General features: G+C 41.9%; 1 protein-coding gene across 3 annotated transcripts in view; it reads right to left on the bottom strand.

Annotated features, from left to right (window-relative positions):
- Window positions 1-1,279: 1,279 nt before the first annotated feature.
- Window positions 1,280-19,721, bottom strand: part of MAK (male germ cell associated kinase) — a 90,512-nt gene continuing 72,070 nt past the window's right edge. For all 3 annotated transcript variants that reach the window (XM_088471657.1, XM_088471656.1, XM_088471658.1), the window contains one exon: window positions 1,280-2,603. In XM_088471657.1, the coding sequence (XP_088327783.1) occupies window positions 2,446-2,603 (158 nt within the window). In that variant the 3' untranslated portion in view covers window positions 1,280-2,445. The remainder of the gene's footprint in view (window positions 2,604-19,721) is intronic.

Below are 19,721 nucleotides of genomic sequence, written 5' to 3'. Positions count from 1 at the left end.
TCTGCTGCTGCTCTTGTTGATTGATCTTTGTTGTTCAAAACACTTCAGACTGGATCGGCTCTGTACATTGTCATTTTTGCCTTCATACTACTGAACATCCTGTTTGTACTGTATCTCCTTTTTCTATTGCATTGTATCTGTCCACTTTAAACATTCTTTATTTTAATAACTAATTCCTGCACCCACTACTCACATACTTCTCTTTATATTTCACTTTTGGAGCTGAGCTCATACATTAGCAGCACTGATCTTTTACCTGTATTTTGAACATTTAACAACTTTTATCCACTGTCTCTACATTACACAGCCTCCACTCCAGTTTTCATCTTGCTTATTACCTCGTCCACAGCATGTTGGGCATGGCTGCACCCATTTGTGGCTGGGTCTAGCATGTGAGATGTACCCACTCACAGGAACATGGCATAGCATCCAGCAGCTGGGACTGAAGTAGTCACTACTGTATTAGGATGGCAGGACAGTCCCATAATAGCTGCATTTTTAGCAGGATTTATTTAGATGCTAAAATGGAACACACAAAGCGCTACAGCTTTATTTTGTATATCTCTCAAGTAAATAACACATAAATAAAATCTATTTTCTGTCATAGAGATAGATGTTATGTCAAACTTAAATTCTTCATACATTAGGTCATCTTATACACACACATTCCGCAGCATATATCCTAACCCACTGTTCCATGCTCCTTCCTCACTATCTACCCCATCTGTGTTGCCCCTGTCTGTCTGCCCCTTCCCTTTAGAATGTAAGCTCGCACGAGCAGGGCCCTCATCCCTCATGTGCTTCTCCTCCCCCTACTCATAGTATCCTTTACTCCTAACTCCCCAATTGGCACCTAACACTTGGTGGCTCATGTCCTGCTGCTTGTGTTATGCAGCTATGTTTATAAACCATGTCCTTGTCCTGCATTGTTTTGTATTACTATTAACTGTTTTTCTTGTGTGCTCATGTATGTACTGTGTAAGGCGCTGCGGAACCTTTGTGGCGCCATATAAATAAAGGATAATAATAATAATAACTACTGTCCTACAATGAATCAATTGAAAGATTTTGGTCCACAAAATGTTATTACAAATGTAATGAATAATGGTAGCACACCACATGACACACATTCAGTGGGAACCACATCTCAGGAAACAGACTGAAACTGGGAAGTCCTAAATCAAATCATGGGTCAGTACATGCTTAATAGATACATACACAACAGTATGAGTGGTTTAAACATATGCTGATCTTGTACAACAAACTAGCAGCCTTTGGAAATAATTAAATAAAACTTTATTGCTTATACCTATCATATACGTTCTACATTAGTAAACATTTGCCATAACAGTTTATATGACGTGATGATGGTGACTGACTGTTAAAACAATTTGCAATACGTTTAATGTACGTGGTTTTTACTTGTGAATAACCCTGTCATCCAGTACTATGGGTCATTTCCCTGTGCACTTTCCAGGGTTGCATATGCTGATCCATAATCAAAAAGTAGAGAAAGCTAGTATGCGAGATTGTGATGTGTGTTTCATGGTTATTTGGCCACAAAGTGTGTTTCAGTGATGAGTGTATGTATGTATGTATATATAAATAAAATAGCATAAATAATATAGAGGCAGCTCATATATAGCTTTTACACGGGTAGAGTAATCCAGATTCTATGCGAGTGTGACATTCCTAAAGATAAGTAGCATGATCAGTGGGCTCCATGATGGACTTGCTATCATGAGCATCTATAAGCAGGTTTGTTTTCTTTTGTTTTCATTTTGTTTCTATGGAAATATTCAAATGCAATAAGTATGTATTATTATTATACTCATAGTCAGTGATTTACAAAGTCAGTCCCTTAGTATTCTCCGGTCTGTGCCCTGCTTAAAGCACTTCCCTTGCTTCATTCATAAAAGTGTTCACAAAACGTGTTACATTTTAATATCTTTACAGTAGGACTGTAATAGTCTAAATAAAAAATAATCTCCTTGTGCCTTTCCATTGCTTGTAAAGAACTATTTCAGCTATCAAGATCTTTTAATATACAACAATTAACCTATCCTAAATTATTATGATAGATCTTGATGAAGCTATTTGGCCAGGTCTTCTACAAAATCTCAGTAAAGAGGATATTCAGAAACGTGGAATGATTATATTTTGCTCATATTGTTTGTGACGCTGCTCCTAGGAAATGTTCACTATTTGTATTATCAAAGGTTGAAATTTCAGTAGTCCAAATCATTATTAATACTTTGTGTAATGATTAGTATTTTGTTCTCCTATAATTAAAATTAGTTAGCCTTGCATGACTCTTTTCTTGATACTTTTTGTCAGGCATATTTACACAATTCTGGAATCCTAGAGAATGAAGAAAAATAGATCAGTGATAAAAGGTTTCTGTTTCCTACATTGTAAAAAAATAAATGTTCTTTGAGCTTCCTTCTAACGATGACTACCATACTTTGCAATCCAGTCAGTCCTTCCATGTATTGGTTGAATTGGCTGTGGGCGGTTTAACAAAGAAAGGTTTTTAGCTGCCGGCTTGTAGGATGGAGCTGGTAATTGAGAACGCATAGCTTTTGTTTTCCATGTGTCATAATCTGAAATAGACAGAGGGAAGATTACCAATCTTTTAAAAATATGAAATAGTTTATACAGTAGTAGGTTTCCTGAGCAGTGTAAAATACATGTAATTTACTGATAAAATGCTAAGAAAGCATAACATCACAGTAGGGAACCATTATTTAGCTGCATGATCATTAAGTAGGTGTAATGGTCATATTTAAATAGTAGTTCAAAAATATAAAGATTTTGCTTGATGCTGCGTATATATGATTATCTAATGCATATTGGGAATGGAGTGCCCTAGCATTTAAGTGTTAATGCTCTAGCGTGATATATATTGTATATTATGTACTAGATGATTTTGATACTTCTCTGCACTGAGTCTATTATTCTCTTTTTTTCATATATTTATATAATATGTTTATATATGCTGTATTTTTTTTTTATGCTCTGCAGTTTGCGAATGTGTTATTTATATTAGGTGTTCTATATATTTGTGATGGATATGTTTTACACATTAATTATCACACATCAAAATCGTGTTTTTACTTTTTTTTTTATTTATTGTTATATTGTATTGTTTAATTGGAAAAATAATTTCAATAAAAAATACTCAATTTTAAATATATATATATATATATATATATATATATATATATATATATATAAAGTTATATCATGTGTTGCAGGCACATTTGCATAATAAGTCTACTATATTTGCAAAATGTTAACTTATATTTATTAAATTCTTACTGTGTTTGTACAGTGTAGGTATGCAATAAATCTGTTTTTTTTTCTTATTATTATTATTATAGGAATAGTGTCTCTATTTCAGCGATTTACACCCGATTGTAGTCCATTGTGTTGTGTCAAATACTACTTCTATACTGATGTTGATGTGTCCTAATACACCTGGGGGTACATTTACTAAGATAGATCTATTAAGAAGTGATGTTGCCCATAGCAACCAATAAGATTCTACTTCTCATTTATCTAGCACCTTTTAGAAAGATAATACCTGGAATCTGATAGGTTGCTATGGGCAACATCACTTCTTAATAGAACTCTTATCTTAGTAAATTTACCTCCTGGTGTCTATACTGCGTGAAATGCCCGGCACGACAGATGCTCAGAGAGAAATGGCATACCATACTTTAAAATTTAGCATCTTTTACGCATCGCAAAATCAGCAAAAGGTGCCCATAGTGTACTAGAGACGTTAGCTGCGACATTAACCATACAGGAATTGGTTTTACACGCATACAAAGTTGCAGATGAGGCACAATGTAACTTGGCGTGAGGAAAAAGCAGCGGACACTGCTCCCAGTTGTTTTATTAATGTGAACAAGAAGCACATTTTGAGTGAGAAAGACGATTGGCATGGGCGATTTGCCCGGGACCTGGTGAGCCATGAGGGGCTATTTGATGTGACTGAAGCCTCAGTGTAGAAGAACACGTGTTGCCAACAATAAGCAATAGAAGTTAGCAAAATAAACAGCACAGTATCTATTTTAGCACACAATCTTGTGTAAGTGATCACTCTTTGATCGTGTGTTGGTTTAATTCAGTTTATGAAGTTTTCTTATTAAAAACCAAGTCTAGACAAAGAAAAATGACAAGTTCTGCCTAATCTTATGCTTGAAAAAAGAATACATTTTCTTATTCCACATTTTGTTATGTTACAGTCTTATTCCAAAATGGAAAAAATTCATTTTTGTTCTCAAAATTCTACACACAATACCCCATAATGACAACATGTTAAACATTTTTTGAGATTTTTGCAAATTTAATTAAAAAAAAAAAAACAATAAGAAATCACACGTACATAAGTATTCACGACCTTTGCCATGATGCACAAAATTGAGCTCGGGTGCATCCTGTTTCCACTGATCATGCTTGAGGTGTTCCTACAGCTTAATTGGAGTCCACCTGTGGTAAATTCAGTTGATTGGACATGATTTTGAAAGGAATACACCCGTCTATATAAGGTCCCACACTTGACAGTGCATGTCAGATCACAAATCAAGCATGAAGTCCAAGACATTGTCTGTAGACAATCCTGTCTCGAGACACAAATCTGGGGAACGGTACAGAAAAATATCTGCTGCTTTGAAGGTCCCAATGAGCACAGTGGCCTCCATCATGGAAGTAAATGGAAGAAGTTTGGAACCACCAGGACTCTTCCTAGAGTTGGCCGACAGTCTAAACTGAGCGATAGGGGGAGAAGGGCCCTAGTCAGGGAGGTGACTAAGAACCCGATAGTCACTCTGTCAGAGCTAAAGCATTCCTCTGTGGAAAGAGGAGAACCTTCCAGATGGACAACCATCTCTGCAGCAATCCACCAATCAGGCCTGTATGGTAGAGTGGCCAGACGGAAGTCACTCATTAGTAAAAAGCACATGACGCCCGCTTGGAGTTTGCCAAAATGCACCTAAAGGACTCTCAGACCATGATGAGACAAAGATTGAACTCTTTGGCGTGAATGCCAGACGTTATGTTTGGAGGAAACCAGGCTACGCTGATCACCAGGCCAATACCATCCCTACAGTGAAGCATGGTGGTGGCAGCATCATGCTGTGGGGATGTTTTTCAGCGGCAGGAACTGGGAGACTAGTCAGGATAGAGGGAAAGATGAATGCAGCAATGTACAGAGACATCCTGGATGAAAACCTGCTTCAGAGTGCTCTTGACCTCAGACTGGGGTGACGGTTCATCTTTCAGCAGGACAACGACCCTAAGCACACAACCAAGATATCAAAGGAGTGGCTTGAGGACAACTATGAATGTCCTTGAGTGACCCAGCCAGAGGACAGACTTGAATCCAATTGAACATCTCTGGAGAGATCTGTAAATGGCTGTGCACCGACACTTCCCATCCAACCTGATGGAGCTTGAGAGGTGCTGCAAAGAGGAATGGGCGAAACTGCCCAAAGATAGGTGTGCCAAGCTTGTGGCATCATATTCAAAAAGACTTGATGCACCTTTGGCAGCAACTACAGACTCAAGAAAGTATTGAGCAAAGGTTGTGAATACTTATGTACATGTGATTTCTTACTTTTGTTTTAATTAAATTTGCAAAACTTGTAAAAAAAACTTTTTACACATTGTCATTATGGGGTATTGTGTGTAGAATTGTGAGGACAAAAATTTATTTATTCCATTTTGGAATAAGGTTGTAACATAACAAAATGTGGAAAAAGTGAAGCGTTGTGAATACTTTCCGGATGCACTGTATCACAGAACTACAGATTCTTTCATGATCACATTTCATAGCATGATGATGCCACTTCTGAAATCATGACAGTTGCAGATAAAAATCATAATTATGCATACTATACACTTAGGGTAAATTTATTACATTTGTTCGTGCAATTTTTCATAACTCTTTGTGCTTGTTCTACAGAAGATCTAACCAGGGCTAGATTCAGAGCCACAAGGACTGGAGCTGAAAATGACCAAGACTCTGTTGTGAGAAGCAATAGGGGTGTGTTCAGGGACGGCGCTAGGCTTTGCTGCGCCCAGCGCCGTCCTGTATTGCCGCCCCTTCCCTCCCTCCCCCTGAAGCTACATATTCTCTACAGCGCCGGGAGGCAGGGTGGGCGTTTCCAGCGCCCGTCGGATACCATGGCGCTCCGGGCGACGGCCCAGCTTGCCCGGGCCTAGAGCCACTACTGGGTGTGTTAAGTGTTGTTTTGGCATGGCCAATATAAGGCATAGCTAGTGCCTCCATCCATCTGTCACACATGGCAAGATAGAGGAAGATATACTGGAATAAATAGGAATGGGGTGAAATACACAGACATGGAGAGACTGGCACAGAGAGGGTAGAGAGAAAAGAAGGTACAGACAGAAGGGAAGTGAAACTGATAGAAGAGCAGAGAATAGCATAGACGGAATGGGCATGGAGGCTGACTCAGGTGCAGAGGATCTGGCAAAGATAAGAGAAGAGAGATTTACTCAGACAAGGGGGAGTGGCTGGCAGAGTCGTCAGAAGACACTGTTAGGAAGAAGTTTCATATTTGTTCTCAGTACCTCTACTGTCCAATGACTCAAGTTCTGCAGTCCAATGAAGGAGGTGTAGTGGTGGGGTTAAGCGGCTTGAAGCAAATGCTCTGGAACTTACTAATCCTTAACCTTCTCTAGATCAAATATGTCAGGAATATGGCACTGGCATGCTGTAGACTACAAAATTATTAGTAAACTAACAAAAAAAATAAAGTAAACAAGCAGACTGACAGAAGAGTGGGCACCTCTGTACTATGGCACACCTCTGCCTCACTTACGCACAGCTGAATCAAGCCCACTGTGTTTATAAATCCACACAATGTAGCAATAGTCTCCAGTACTAGATGAAAGTGAGAACTTCGAATGACAGCCTGTAGTCAATCCTCCTTTATAAACCCAAAAAAGGAAGTTTATTGATGGCACATAGAAAATCAGTATGTCAATAGTCCGACTATAGATCTCTGTGGGGAAAGTCAGTTCATAGGTCTAGAAAAGTTAACATGGCTGCAATGGGAAATCTCCTCAACAGTACTCACTAATATTGGCATCCTCTGATTTCCAGCCACAGCTGGTGACAAGCGGAAGCTCTGATATTACACCGCTGTCGCTGTGAGGTACCTGTATACTATTGGCAGTGGAAGGTGGGGAAAACAAAACTTGAGTTGAGGAGCGTTTGTTTATGCACTACAATTGTCTAGTTAGGTGCCAGGGTAATTTGTATATTTAGAAAACACAACCTGTCTGCATTTCAACACTGATATCTAATCTGTTAGCCTATATATCTAACATTAAAGGTTAAAATAAGCATATGTCACATTGTGAGATGTCATTTCAGCAGATAACTGATAGTTCTATACCAAGCATTGACTTTAATACCAAAGCTGATACAAAATCTGTTTAGTCAACTACATCATCAGCCTACTAAGGTATTCTGTGTATTTAATCTCTATCAATGTGTATTTATCTCTATCAATCTATTATTATTTTCATGTAAAGAAAAAGTTAATATGTTAACCTTAAATTGTGAGAAGTAAAATCTGTAGATTCATTTGATAACTGACAGTTCAATACAAGCTGTGACTTTCATTCAAAGGCAATTGATAATGTAAGGCGGGCACATGATCAGCCTACTAAGGTGATAGATCACAAACTGCCTGCATTTCACCACAGATATCTGTTTATTTATCTACTGTATCATTTACCATTATTTACATTTACCTTTTTAGGTTAAAGCAAGCTTATTTTACACTGAGAAATGCCAGATCAGCAGCTACAGCTGACATCTGGTGGATCTATACCAAACAGTGGCCTTTATACTGAAGCAGATATACATCACAAAGGCTGTTTATGAACAATTACAGATGTGATACAACTGAAACTGCATGCTTTAACCAATGGATAAATACCTATCATTTAGGCTAGAAAAAAAGATTACATTACACTGTGAGATGTCTTTTCAGTAGATACTGCTCACAACTAACAGTTACACACAAAACAGTGATATCAGAAAGACTGTTTATGATGTAGGATAGTCACAAGATCAACCTACTGAGGTGGTAAAACTCATCCTGCATTAAGTTGAACACTGATATCTATCCACCTACCTATGTAAAATAAAAGCTTACCTTACATTGTGAGATGTCTTACCAACAGATAAGTTCCATACAAGGCAGTGACATCACAAAGGCTGTTTATGATGTAAGCCAGTCACATGATTAGCCTACCAAGGTGATAAATTACAAACTGTCTGCATTTCATCACTAATATGTTTATATACTGCATCTACCATGTTTCCCCGATAATAAGACACTGTCTTATTTTTTTTAATGTTCAAAAAAACACCATAGGGCTTATTTTCGGGGTAGGTCTTATATTGATTAACATTGACAGCAGTGCCCCTTATGCAGGCCCCCTTGTAGAAGTGCCCCTTATACAGGCCCCCCCTTGCAGGCCCCCTTGTAGAAGTGACTCTTATGCAGCCCCCCCCCCCCCCCTGTAGCAGTGTCCCTTATTTCAGTGCACTTGCCTGACTCGCCGCCATCCGGGATGTCGCCTCACTTGCGCGCTGACTGGATCTAACATGATCCAGCAGGCGCGGCCGCACAGGATCCTCAGCGCGCGGGTGACGTCATGACGTCACCCACGCACTGCATGACTGGGAACGCTGGTCTCTGCAGCGTTCCCAGCTCAAAATGAGATTCAGGTAGGTCTTATTTTCGGGGTAGGGCTTAATTTGGACCGGGTTACAAAATTAAGGGTAGGGCTTATTATCGGGGAAACACTGTATGTCTAACCATCTAACTTTATTTACAGATAATTTGTAGGTTAAAACAAGCTGACTTTACACTGAGAAATGTCATATCAGCATGATACAGCTGACATCTGGCAGTTCTATACCAAACAGTGGCTTTTATGCCTAAGTGATATCACAAAGGCTGTTTATGAGGTTATAAAATTATTATTTATTAACAGTTTCTTATATAGCGCAGCATATTCCGTTGCGCTTTACAATTGAAACAACATTAATAGAACAAAACTGGGTTGTAAGAGACAGGCATAAAGGTAAGAGGGCCCTGCAAACCACATGACCAGCCGATAGAGGTGATAAAACTAAATACTGCATGCTTTTACAAACTGTTATTGAGCTATCATTAAGGCTAAATAAAAGCTTACCTTACACTGTGAGATCTTATCATTAGATACAGCTCAAAACTGGCAGTTACACTTAAAGCACTGACATCACAAAGGTTATTTATGATGTAAGCTAGTCATATGATCAACCTGCTGAGGTGGTAAAACTCATCATGCATTAATTTTAACACTGATATCTATCCACCTATGTTAAATAAAAGCTTACCTTACACTGAGATGTCTTACCAACAGATACTGACCATTCCATACAAAGCAGTGACATCACAAAGGATGTCTATGAGGTATGAGATGATCAGACTACCAAGGTGAAAAATTACAGACTGCCTGCATTTCACCAATGGTATCTGTTTTTCTATCTACTGCATCTCTGTCTAACTATCTAACATTATTTACATATAATTTTTAGGTTAAAACAAGCTTACCTTACACTGAGAAATGTCATATATTAGTGTGATACAGCGGACATCTGGCAGTTCTATAATAGTGGCTTTCATGACTAATGCCCCCATTTACTAACGAGTTTTATCACCAAAACGAGGGATCGATTTCACTGTGTATGATAAATGGTGCTCCAGCCAATCAGCTCCCAACTGTCATTTTTATAACAGTTGACAGTTGGGAGCGGATTGGCTGGAGCACTATTTATCATACATAGTGAAATGTATCACTCGTTTCAGTGATAAAACTCGTTAGTAAATGAGGCCCTTAGAATGAGTGACAACACAAAGGCTGTTTATGAGGTTATGAAGCCACCTTACCAGCCTACAGAGCTGATAAACCTAAAACTGCATATTTTTAGGAATTGCTATCTATATAACTATCTATCATTTAGGCTAAATAAAAACTTACCTTACAGTGTGTGATGTCTTACCAGCAGATACTGCTTTGTATGGAACTGTCAGATATCAGCTGTAACATCACAAAGACTGTTTATAAGGTAAGCCAGTCACATGATCAGCCTACTGAGGCGATAAATCACGGACTATCTACATTTTACAACTGATATCTGTTTATACATCTACTGCATCTATGTCTAACCATCTAACATTATTTACATATAAGGTTTTGGTTAAAACAAGCTTACCTTACACTGAGAGATGTCATGTCAGTATGATACAACTGACGTCTGGCAGTTATATACCAAACAGTGGCTTTTAAGTCTAAAGCTGGGTACACACTGGCCAATCAATTGAACAGCCAATATATCGTGCCCCCGCCGGCCAGTGTGTACAGACGATGTGTCTGTGAACAACGTTTTTTACAGACATAGCGCATTGGCTGTGCTCCACAGCCAATGAACAGATATGTCTGCAGACATATCTGCCCATCGGCAAGTGTGTACGGGCGATCAGCCGATCGCCCGTGCACAGGGGCGCTGAGAGGGGAGGGGGGGAGCCACGAGCGGGTACTATGTACCTGGGTCCAGCACCGCTCCCCATCCCTCTTAGGTCACAGCAGCCCACGCTGCTGTGACCTGGTCACGCTGATCGCACCCCCCATTGGCCGGGCTGAGGGGCACACAGCGCCCACCTCCGCAAATGTTTTTTTTTTGTGTGAAGGGGGCGTGGCCACGAGGGTCATGATTAGGCCACGCCCCCTACCAGCCCCCAGGCCGGACTGACCCGCTGCAGCATGCAGATGATGGTCTTCAACGAACGACCATCATCTGCAGATCACTCGATCTGCAGATATATCGCTATAGTGTGTACCCACCTTAAGTGACATCACAAAGGCTGTTTATGAGGTTATAAAGCCACATGATGAGTCTACAGAGGTGATAACACTAATACTGTGTGCTATTAGGAACTTCTATCTATCTATCTTATATAAATTAAAGCTTACTCGACACTGAGATCTTATTAGTAGATACAGCTCAATACTGACTGTTACGCACAAAGCAGTGACCTCACAAAGACTAGTGTACGGAGACCCTAGCGCATAATACTGCATGCTTTTAGGAACTGTAATCTATCTATCATTTAGGCTAAATAAAAACTTACCAGACACTGAAATCTTATCAGTAGATACAGCTCACAACTGACAGCAATGGTGCATACACACGGTCAGATTTTTCTTCAGATCTGAAGAATAACGATTTAAAAAAACGTTCAATCGTTCATATCTGAAGGAAAATCTGATATATCTGACATGTCTGAACGATGAACAATTTGCGTTCCCGATGGTCAGATAACGATATCTGACATCTGATGTGTTTGCAGTCAGATTTGGACGATTCCATTCAATTTAATGCAGTCAAAAATCGTTTGTAGTTCAAATCGTTGGTCAAATCGTTCATTTGACAAATCTGGCCGTGTGTATGGTCCATTACACACAAAGAAGTGACTTTACAAAGACTGTTTATGATGTAAGCTAGTCACATGATCAACCTGCTCAGGTGATAAAACTGGAATGGGTATGAAATACCGGCCGGCGGTTCGATTCCCATCAGCGGCAGGCCGACATCAGCAGAGTTCCGAGCAGCGGAAGCCCGACAGCGCTGGAAATCTCAATCGTGGATAGGTGAGTATCCACTAACCTAACCCCCCTAACCCTAACCCTCCTTAGGGGTGCCTAACCCTAACTTCTCCCCCAAGTGCCTAACCCTAATCCCCCCTCTAAGTGTCTAACCCTAACCACCCCCTTCCCCGCTGCCTAACCCTAAGTCCCCCCCGGGGGTGCCTAACCCTCCCCCTAGCCTAACCCTAACCCTCCCGGGGGGTGGCTAACCCTAAGTCCCCCCCGGGAGCCCTAAACCTAACCCTCCCCCCCCCCGCGGCTGTCCCCTCGCGTTGCCCGGCATCACTACGATCGGGATGCCGGGCGCCGGTCTCCCGGCGTCGGGGAAATACGGGTGTCTACATCTAGATGCCCGGCATTTCACCCTTGCCGGGATATGACAGTCGGGAAGCCGGCTTCCCGATAAAACTCATCTTTCATTGATTTTAACACTGATATCTATCCACCTACCTATGTAAACTAAAAGCTTACCTTACACTGCGAGATGTCTTACCAACGCATACAGCTTATAACCGAAAGTTCCATACATATAAGATTGTGGCCCTATCGTTGTGAATACGCAAGCTGCTTCAGAAGCAAAGGGTATCCATTCTGCTAGCAATGCAGGTCCAGGGATCAATGGTATCCACTTTCGACAAGGTGGGGTATGCTCAGTTCCATTCCAGGCCTCTACAAAAGTTGATTCTCTCCAAGTGGAACGGACAGTATCATCGAATAAAGTGCCAGAGGATCCTTCTTACTCCAGAGGTTTGTCACTCCCTCTCCTGTTGTGGCTGAGAAAGGATCATCTGAACAAAGGGCGCCCATTCTGGATTCTAAATTGGGTACTGCTCACCACAGATGCCAGACTTCGTGGATGGGGAGCAGTGACAGGTCATCACACCTTTCAGGGAAGATGGACAAATCAGGAAAGTCATCTGCCAATAAACATTCTAGAATTGTGAGCAGTATACAGAGCACAGGACCTGCTCCAAGGCAAGCCGGTTCAGATCCAGTCCGACAATGTGACAACAGTGGCCTACCTCAATCATCAGGGAGGCACAAGAAGTTATGCAGCCATGAAAGAGGTGACAAGGGTTCCGATTTGGGCAGAACGTCATCTTCTGGCCATCTCGAAAATATTCATACCGGAGTACTCAATTGAGAAGCAGACTTCCTAAGTCGCCGGGACATACAGGCTAGAGAGTGGTCTCTCCATCTGGGAGTGTTTCAGCTTCTAGTAAACAAATGGGGTCTGCCAGAAATAGATATAATGGCATCACGTCACAACCACAAGGTCCCCAAGTACGGGTCCAGGTCCAGAAACCCATCAGCAGCCTTTGTAGATGCACTGGCAGTAAGATGGGACTTCAAGCTAGCATATCTCTTTCCTCCAATTTCCCTCCTTCCAAGAGTTCTCAGGAAATTCAAGCAGGATGGCGGAACAGTAATACTGGTAGCTCTGGCTTGGTCCAGACGTCATTGGTTCACCAACATACAGTGTCAATAGACAGTCCGTATCCTCTTCCTCTATGGCATGATCTGCTAATGCAGGGTCCCTGCCGGCATCCGGACTTACCTCGCCTGGCTTTGATGGCGTGGCTCTTGAGAAAAAGGTTTTTCCAGTTCTGTAATTCAGACAATGCTTAGGGCACGAAAGCCTGCTTCTGCCCTCATTTATTTCAGGGTTTGGCATACTTTTGGTCAGTGGTGTGCCCACAGAAGGTATGATCCTAAGGTGTTCAGGATTTCCAGGATACTGGATTTTCTCCAGGCGGGTTTAGACCGTGGTCTCCACCTGGCCATTTTGAAAGAGCAGTGTCATGTCTGGTTCCAGAGGAAGATTGCCTCATTACCAGATATTACAATTTTTTTTCAGGGAGTTCTGCAAGTTCAGCTTTCTTTTGTTCCACCAGTAGCGCCGTGGGATTTGTCGTTGGTTCTTAGAGGGCTACAGGCTCCCCCATTTGAACCCTTGGACTCTGTAGATTTGAAATGGTTGACAGCAAAGACACTTTTCTCCTCAGTATCTATTCTGCTCGCAGAGTCTCTGATTTGGCAGCGCTTTCTTGTCGCTCCCCATTTTTTATTTTTCACCAGGATAAAGCTGTTCTTTGTACTAGAGAGGGTTACCTTCCTAAGATAGTGTCCTGTTTTCATGTGAATGAAGAAATTGTTGTTCCAGCTTTTCAGGCTTTCTGTAGGTGAAGCCTCCCTGGATGTAGTTTGTGCTCTCCGTATCTATGTGGAGCATACAAACTGTTAGTAATATGTGGCGTTTACAAACGAGGTTGGCTAGCTAAAAAGCAGACTCTGGCGAGATAGCTACGCATGACTATCTCTCAGGTGTACACACCATCTGATCTGCACATTCTACTCGGTCTGTAGGGCCATCGTGGGTATTTAGCCGTGGTGCCTATGCTGAACAATTATGCAAGGCAGCCACGTGGTTTTCTGTCCACACTTTTCTTAGGTTCTATGCCTTTGATACTTTTGCCTCTCAGGATACTTCCTTTGGGTGTTGAGTTCTCCTTTCTGCTCAGAAGCATCCCCCACCCTAGGGGAACTGCTTTAGGACATCCCAATGGTATCCCTGTGGATCCCTATGGACCCTGAAGAAGAGTTATGGTAGACTTAGCTAGATAACTCCTTTTCTTTGGAGTCCATAGGGTCCACAGGGCACCCACCCTGACGCACCTGGCTCTATGGGTAAATTTTTAATTTTGGGCCGATTCCCTCATTTTGTGTAAGAGTGTTTCTGATGTACAATTGCTCTTTCTTCTACTATTTCCTTCTCCTGCCTTGAGGCTTGTTAACTAAACTGAAGTTTTATGGCTAGGGGCGGGTATATATGGAGGAGGACCCAAGGCATCATGGGAGCTGAAGCTTTAACTGGTTGTTGCCTGGACTCCAACCATAATATCCCCATGGCATCCCTGTGGACCCTATGGACCTTGAAGAAAAGGAGTTATCTAGGTAAGTCTACCATAACTCTTATTTTTTCATCCATAGCCTGTGACATGGCAGTTAGGATCTGATTGGCTGGTACCTTATCTCCGTTCACTTTATCTCCATCCAAGGCTTAGTAAATAGACCTATATGGCTCTTAATCAGGTAAGCCAGTCACATGATCAAGCTACTCAGGTGGTAACACTCATCCTGCATTAATTGTACCAGGATATCTATCCACCTACCTATGTTAAATAAAAGCTTCCCTTAAACTGCGTACACACTGACAGATATATTGGCCGATCAATTGATCGGCAAATATATCTGGTGCCCATCAGCCAGTGTGTGCCAGCGATATGTTTGTGAATTATGTTGTTCACAGACATATCACATTGGCTGTGCTGCACAGCCGATGGACAGATATATTTGCACACATATCTGTCCATCAGCAAGTGTGTACGGGTGGTCTGCCGACCTCCTGTACACATGCAGCGGCAGTCGCGGGGAGCCCCCGGTCTGTCCCCCGGCCAGCTGGACCCGCGGAAGATGATGGTCGTTCAGTGTATATGAACGACCATCATCTACAGATATATCTGCAGATCACTCGATCTGCAGATATATCTGCTAGGTGTGTACCCACCTTTACATTGTGAGATGTCTTACCAATAGATACAGCCGATAACGGACAGTTCCATACAAAGCAGTTACATCACAAAGGCTGTTTATGAGGTAAGCCAGTCAAATAATTAGCCTACAAAGATGATAAATCACCACTGATAAGTTTATCTACTGCATCTGTGACTAACCATCTAACAGAGTATTTACATATCATTTTTAGGTTAAACTTACACTGAGAAATGTCATATCAGCATGATACAGCTGACATCTGGCAGTTCTATACCAAACAGTGGCTTTATGCCTGAGTGACATCACAAAGGCTGTTTATGAGGTAATAAAGTCACGTGACCAGCCTACAGAGATGCTAAAACAAATACTGCATGGTTTTAGGAATGGTTATCTATCCATCATTTAGGCTAAATAAAAGCTTACCTTACACTGTAAGATCTTATCAGTAGATACAGCTCACAACTGCCAGGTACACAGTAAGCAGTGACATCACAAAGGCTGAGGTAAGCCAGTCATATGGATTATCCTACCAAAGATGCCTGCCTGCATTTCTCCCCTAATATCAAAGTATCTCGTCTTTGCTGCAGTCGCACAAACTGCCCCTCTCATCGTGCCTGGTCCTGTGAGACTCTGCTAGTGCCAGGTGCCTTTTTGTGTTTTTTTTTTTTACCGACAATGCAACTAAGTGACAATTCAATGTGACTAGGACACACCAGGAGAATGTGCTGATTATTTTTGATATGTGACACTACTATATCTGTGTACAACTTATGCTAGGCACACACTGGCCAGTCGTACAGACATATCTGTCCATCGGCAAGTTTGTACGGGCACACATATATATCTTTCAGGTCTGCAGACATATCTGTCCATCGGCAAGTGTGTATGGGCGGTCTGCAGAACGCCCGTACACACGCAGCAGGGGGGAGGGGGGCGGCCCCACCCCGCCTCCCTGCCAGCAGAACCCACGGCTGCCGGATAGATGATGGCCGTTCAGTGTGTATGAACGGCCATCTAAAGATATATCTGCAGATCACTCGATCTGCAAATATATCTTTCAGGTGTGTATCCACCATTAGTCTCTCAATCAGCAAGCGAAGTGTGACAATGCAGAGGCCGCAGTCTTTCCCCACGCCAAGTTCCGTTTACAGACTCAGCTGCACACAGATATACAAGTGTCCCATATGAAATTATTCAGCACAGTGTTCTGGTGTGTACTAGTTGCATTGCATTGAGATAATCACATTTTCGTCAAAATAGATGCCTGACGCTGGCAGAGTTGATCGGGACCTGGCAGCTCACGTCAGGCATATTGTGCTGCATGGCATATTGAGGCTAGATAAGAAATGACACGTGTATCTACTGCATCTATATCTAACCATCTTACATTATTTACATATAATTTTAAGTTAAAACAAGCTTACCTTACACTGGGAGATGTCGTATCAGCGTGATACAGCTGACATCTGGCAGTTCTATACCAAACAGTAGCATTCATGACTTAGCTGAGTGACATCACAAAGGCTGTTTATGAGGTTATATAGTCACATAACCAGCCTACAGAGCTGATAAAACGAATACTGCGTGGTTTTAGGAACTGCTATCTATATAAACTATCATTTAGGCTAAATAAAAACTTACCTTACGGTATGAGATGTCTTACTGCTTTGTATGGAACGGTCAGTTATCAGCTGTATTTGCTAGTAACATCACAAAGGCTGTTTATTTATTTATTAACAGTTTCTTATATAGCGAAACATATTCCGTTGCACTTTACAATTACAATGGAAATGAGGTAAGCCAGTCACATGACCAGCCTACCGAGGTGATACATCAAAACTTGCCTGCATTTCAACACTAATATATAGTTATCATATCCAGGGGCGGATCGGCCTTATCATTTACAGGGCAGATTCCCGCTGGGTCCGAAATTTCTTATGGTGGCCCTGGCCGGCCCTCTACCCTGATGCATCCTCCCTGCTGTAGAGATCCAAATCTGATATATACTGTAACTGATGTCCTCCCAAGCTTATCCCAACAATCTATCAGTCCTGATGGCAGTATGCTGAACTCGTGAGTCTCAGACATGGGCAAATTGGCCACTTTTCGCTGCGGCACTTTGTGTGGCACCTAGTGTCTCTCAACCAGCTAACTCAGTGTTCCCACCCTAATCAGCCCAGTGCCCCCCCACTTAGAACCCCCCCATCCAGCCCACTCACAGTGCACCCCATTTACCCCAGAATCCCCCCTTCTCTCCTGGGTGGAGTGGATTGTGGACATGGCATTTCACATAAGGTCACCCCCCTTGTCACAACGCCACAACCACTTTTTCGGGTGTGTGCACATAGGGCCCCTTTAAAAAGACATTTCCAGGGTCACTTTAAATCCCCAATCCACCCCTGATCATAATTGCTGATCTCTAACCATATAACATTATTCTGATGTAGCTATAAGATTATGAGTAGAGGTGCCACCAGGGCCGGTGACACCCAGTACGCACTGTATATGCGCCCTGTACGCACTGTCGGCCCATCCTCTGTGGCAGGAGCCAAGTGCTGCAGGAGAATGTCACACTATAGCACCCAGCTCTTGTCACTGAGGAGGAGCAGGCATTTTGGTGTCACTCCCTGTGAGGGTAACACCTGGGTGCGGCCCACTCCCCCAAAGTGGCGTCATATCAGCAATACATCTGATAATTTACCTTTCTATAAGAAGCAAGCTCTTTCATGTCAAAGCTGAGTAACATCACAAAGGTTGTTCATGAGGTTAATAAGTCACATAACCAGCCTACAGAGGTGAGAACAGTTGCTAAAAGCATGCAACCTTAGTTTTATCTATCTATTTACCAACCTATCATCTATGCTAAATAAAAGCTTACTTTACACTGTGAGATCTCATCAGTAGATGCAGCTCACAACTGGCAGTTACACACAAATCAGTGACATCACAATGGGTGTTTATGATGTAAGCCTGCATTCATTTGAACATGTCTACCTACTTTAAATATAAGCTCACTGTGTGATGTTTTTTTTTACCAACAGACACAGCCGATAACTGACAGTTCCATTCAAAACAGTAACATCACAAAGGCTGCTTATGAGGTAGCCCAGTCACATGATCAGCTTACCAAGGGGATAAATTACAACTGTATTTCACCACTGATATCTGTTTATCTATCTACTGCATCTATGTCTAACCATTTATTATTATTTACATATTTGTAGGTGAAAACAAGCTTACCTCACTGAGAGAAGTCATATCAGCGTGATACAGCTGACATCTGGCAGTTCTATACCAAACAGTGGCTTTCATGACTAAGCTGAGTAACATCACAAAGGCTGTTTGAGGTTAAGAAGTCACATAACCAGCCTACAGAGGTGATAAAAATAATACTGCATGCTTTTAGGAACGTGTATCTATCAATCATTTAGGCTAAATAAAAGCTTACCTTACACCCCAGATCTTATCAGTACAGTAGATACAGTTCACAACTGGCAGTTACACACAAAGCAGTGACATCACAAAGACTGCTTATGATGTAAGCCTACATGATCAACCTACAAAGGTGGTAAAACTCATGCTGCATTAATGTGAACACTGATATCTATCCACCCATCTGTAAACCTATGTTAAATAAAAGCTAACTGTGCACTGCGAGAGGTCTTTCCGGGATGTGGTCAATATCCTGACCACAGGGATTCCGGTGCCTGAATTCCGACCAACGAAATCCGGAAGGTAAGTAACGGGGTTGGGGCGCTGTTAGTGTTAGGGACTAGAGGGATGGTTAGGCACTAAGGGGGAAGGGCTGGGTTTAGGGTGCAGAGAGGGGTAAGTTAGGTTTAGGCACTAGGGGGGAGGTTAGAGTCAGGCACCGGGGAAGGTTAGGATAGGGAGAGGGGGAGGATTAGTATACTGACCGACAAGTGTCAGTATTCTAACCCTGTTGGGATGCCGGTGCCAGGATTGAGAGTGCCGGGATCACGAACGCCGGCATCCCGTACCCATTCCGTCTTATCAACAGATACAGCTGATAACTGGCAGTTCCATACAAAGCAATGATATCGCAAATGCTGTTTATGATGTAAACCAGTCACATGATAAGCCTACTGAGGTGATAAATTACAATATGAATGCATTTCACCACGGATCCCTGTCCATTCTTCTACTGCATCTGTCCATGTCTATCCATCTAAAATTATTTACACACAACCTACTTTTGTGATAAAATTCATCTGCATTAATTTTAATACTTTAATATTGATATATATATTGATCCATCTAACATTATTTTCATAATTCAGTGTTCACAAATACGCATTATAGCGCGTATTTTACCCGATATCGGGCACTGGGGACTCACTTTTTTAAAGTACCCGGGTCCCCGGGGACACGCTGTGCTGTGGCCAATCCCTGACAGCTGGCTG

Source organism: Taudactylus pleione, unplaced genomic scaffold (genome assembly GCF_031769625.1).
Source record: "Taudactylus pleione unplaced genomic scaffold, aTauple2 ptg000116l, whole genome shotgun sequence".
Taxonomy (NCBI): Eukaryota; Metazoa; Chordata; class Amphibia; order Anura; family Myobatrachidae; genus Taudactylus; species Taudactylus pleione.
This window is presented reverse-complemented; position numbering and strand designations above follow the sequence as displayed.